The 2500-nt window shown below is 49.0% G+C and overlaps 1 protein-coding gene across 2 annotated transcripts in view; it reads right to left on the bottom strand.

Annotated features, from left to right (window-relative positions):
• The window catches only part of rnf130 (ring finger protein 130), a 43307-nt gene that overhangs the window by 22326 nt on the left and 18481 nt on the right, over positions 1-2500 (bottom strand). For both annotated transcript variants that reach the window (XM_044364720.1, XM_044364722.1), the window contains one exon: positions 1083-1333. In XM_044364720.1, the coding sequence (XP_044220655.1) occupies positions 1083-1333 (251 nt within the window). The remainder of the gene's footprint in view (positions 1-1082; positions 1334-2500) is intronic.

Consider the following 2500-nt stretch of genomic DNA (forward strand, 5'->3'; position numbering starts at 1 on the left):
CACAATATTACTGTAGTACAGAATACTACTGTAGTACACAATACTACTGCATTACACAATACTACTGTATTACACAATACTACTGTAGTATATATTACTACTGTAGTACAGAATACTACTGTAGTATATAATACTACTGTAGTACACAATACTACTGTAGTACACAATACTACTGTAGTACAGAATATTACTGCATTACACAATACTACTGTATTACACAATACTACTGTAGTACACAATACTACTGTAGTACAGAATATTACTGCATTACACAATACTACTGTATTACACAATACTACTGTAGTACACAATACTACTGTATTACACAATACTACTGTAATACAGAATACTACTGTATTACACAATACTACTGTAGTACAGAATATTACTGTATTACACAATACTACTGTAGTACAGAATACTACTGTAGTACAAAATACTACTGTATTACATAATACTACTGTAGTACACAATACTACTGTAATACAGAATACTACTGTATTACACAATACTACTGTAGTACAGAATATTACTGTATTACACAATACTACTGTAGTACAGAATACTACTGTATTACATAATACTACTGTAGTACACAATACTACTGTATTACACAATACTACTGTAGTACAGAATACTACTGTAGTACAAAATACTACTGTATTACACAATACTACTGTAGTACAGAATACGACTGTAGTACAGAATATTACTGTATTACACAATACTACTGTAGTACAGAATACTACTGTATTACATAATACTACTGTAGTACTTGACTAGTTAGCGTGTAGTTGGCCGGTTGCCTGGCTGCGGCCGCGGGTGCTGCTGTAGTGTGTAGTTAGTGTGTAGTTGGCATGTAGTTAGCGTGTAGATGGTGTGTTGCCTGGCTGCGGCCCTGGGCGCTGCTGTAGTGTGTATTTAGTGTGTAGTTGGCATGTAGTTAGCGTGTAGTTGGCGTGTTGCCTGGCTGCGGCCACGGGTGCGGCTGTAGTGTGTAGTTAGTGTGTAGATGGCGTGTTGCCTGGCTGCAGCTGCGGGTGCTGCTGTAGTGTGTAGTTAGCGTGTAGATGGCGTGTTACCTGGCTGCGGCCCCGGGCGCTGCTGTAGCGGAGCTTCTGAATGAAGTAGAAGATGAGCCAGGCTGAGGAGATGATGAGGAGGACGATGAAGGACACGGAGACGAACACCAGTGAGCCACGGTTGATGGTCTTGGTGGTACCACGTTGACCCACCAACACCGATACCAGAACCGTCAGGTTCCGGTCCAGCTGGGCCAGGATCTCCTTACCAAACGCTTCTGTGATCATCACCGCCACCGTGTCGCCGGTCCCTGCAGACCAGATCAGACCAGACTGAGGTCAGACAGGTCAGATCACCTGACAGGAGGCACTGACTGTTTCTACTGTACACAGTGGCTGATTAATAAATACAATAGAAGTCTATGTTTGTTTTCCTGTTGCACTGTGGCCGCTGTCCAGTGAGAGTCGATCCACACCGGCCAGCCTGAAAAATATGCATTAATCAACCACCCGAACCTCACGTGACCCGCAAACTGCCAACTTTTTTTTACCAACCGTGTTCACTATACACTGATTGGCTCAGAGAGCTGTGGCCAGGCAGCAAAGGCTGTGGCCAAGGAACAACAGGCTGTTGCCAGGGAGCAACAGGCTGTGGCTGGACAGCAACCTGCTGTTGCCGGGGAGCAACATGCTCTGTTGCCAGGGAACAACACGCTGTGGCGAGGGAACAGGCTGTGGCTGGTGAGCAACATGCTGCGGCCAGGGAACAACAGACTGTGGCCAGGGAGCAACAGGCTGTGGCCAGGGAACAACAGACTGTGGCCAGGGAGCAACAGGCTGTGGCCAGGGAACAACAGACTTTGGCCAGGGAGCAACAGGCTGTGGCCAGGGAACAACAGACTTTGGCCAGGGAGCAACAGGCTGTGGCCAGGGAGCAACAGGCTGTGGCCAAGGAGCAACAGGCTCTGGCCAGGGAGCAACAAGCTGTGGCCAGGGAGCAACATGCTGTGGCCAGGGAACAACAGGCTGTGGCCAGGGAACAACAAGCTGTGGCCAGGGAACAACAGGCTGTGGCCAGGGAACAACAGGCTGTGGCCAGGGAACAACAGGCTGTGGCCAAGGAACAACAGGCTGTGGCCAGGGAACAACAGGCTGTGGCCAAGGAACAACAGGCTGTGGCCAGGGAACAACAGGCTGTGGCGGGTGAGCAACATGCTGCGGCCAAGGAACAACAGGCTGTGGCTGGTGAGCAACATGCTGCGGCCAAGGAACAACAGGCTGTGGCCAGGAAACAACAGGCTGTGGCCAGGAAACAACAGGCTGTGGCCAGGGAACAACAGGCTGTGGCCAGCAGGCTGTGGCCAGGGAGCAACATGCTGCGGCCAAGGAACAACAGGCTGTGGCCAGGAAACAACAGGCTGTGGCCAGGAAACAACAGGCTGTGGCCAGGGAACAACAGGCTGTGGCTGGTGAGCAAC

The sequence above is a fragment of the Thunnus albacares genome, chromosome 10, assembly GCF_914725855.1.
Source record: "Thunnus albacares chromosome 10, fThuAlb1.1, whole genome shotgun sequence".
In the NCBI taxonomy this organism is placed as follows: Eukaryota; Metazoa; Chordata; class Actinopteri; order Scombriformes; family Scombridae; genus Thunnus; species Thunnus albacares.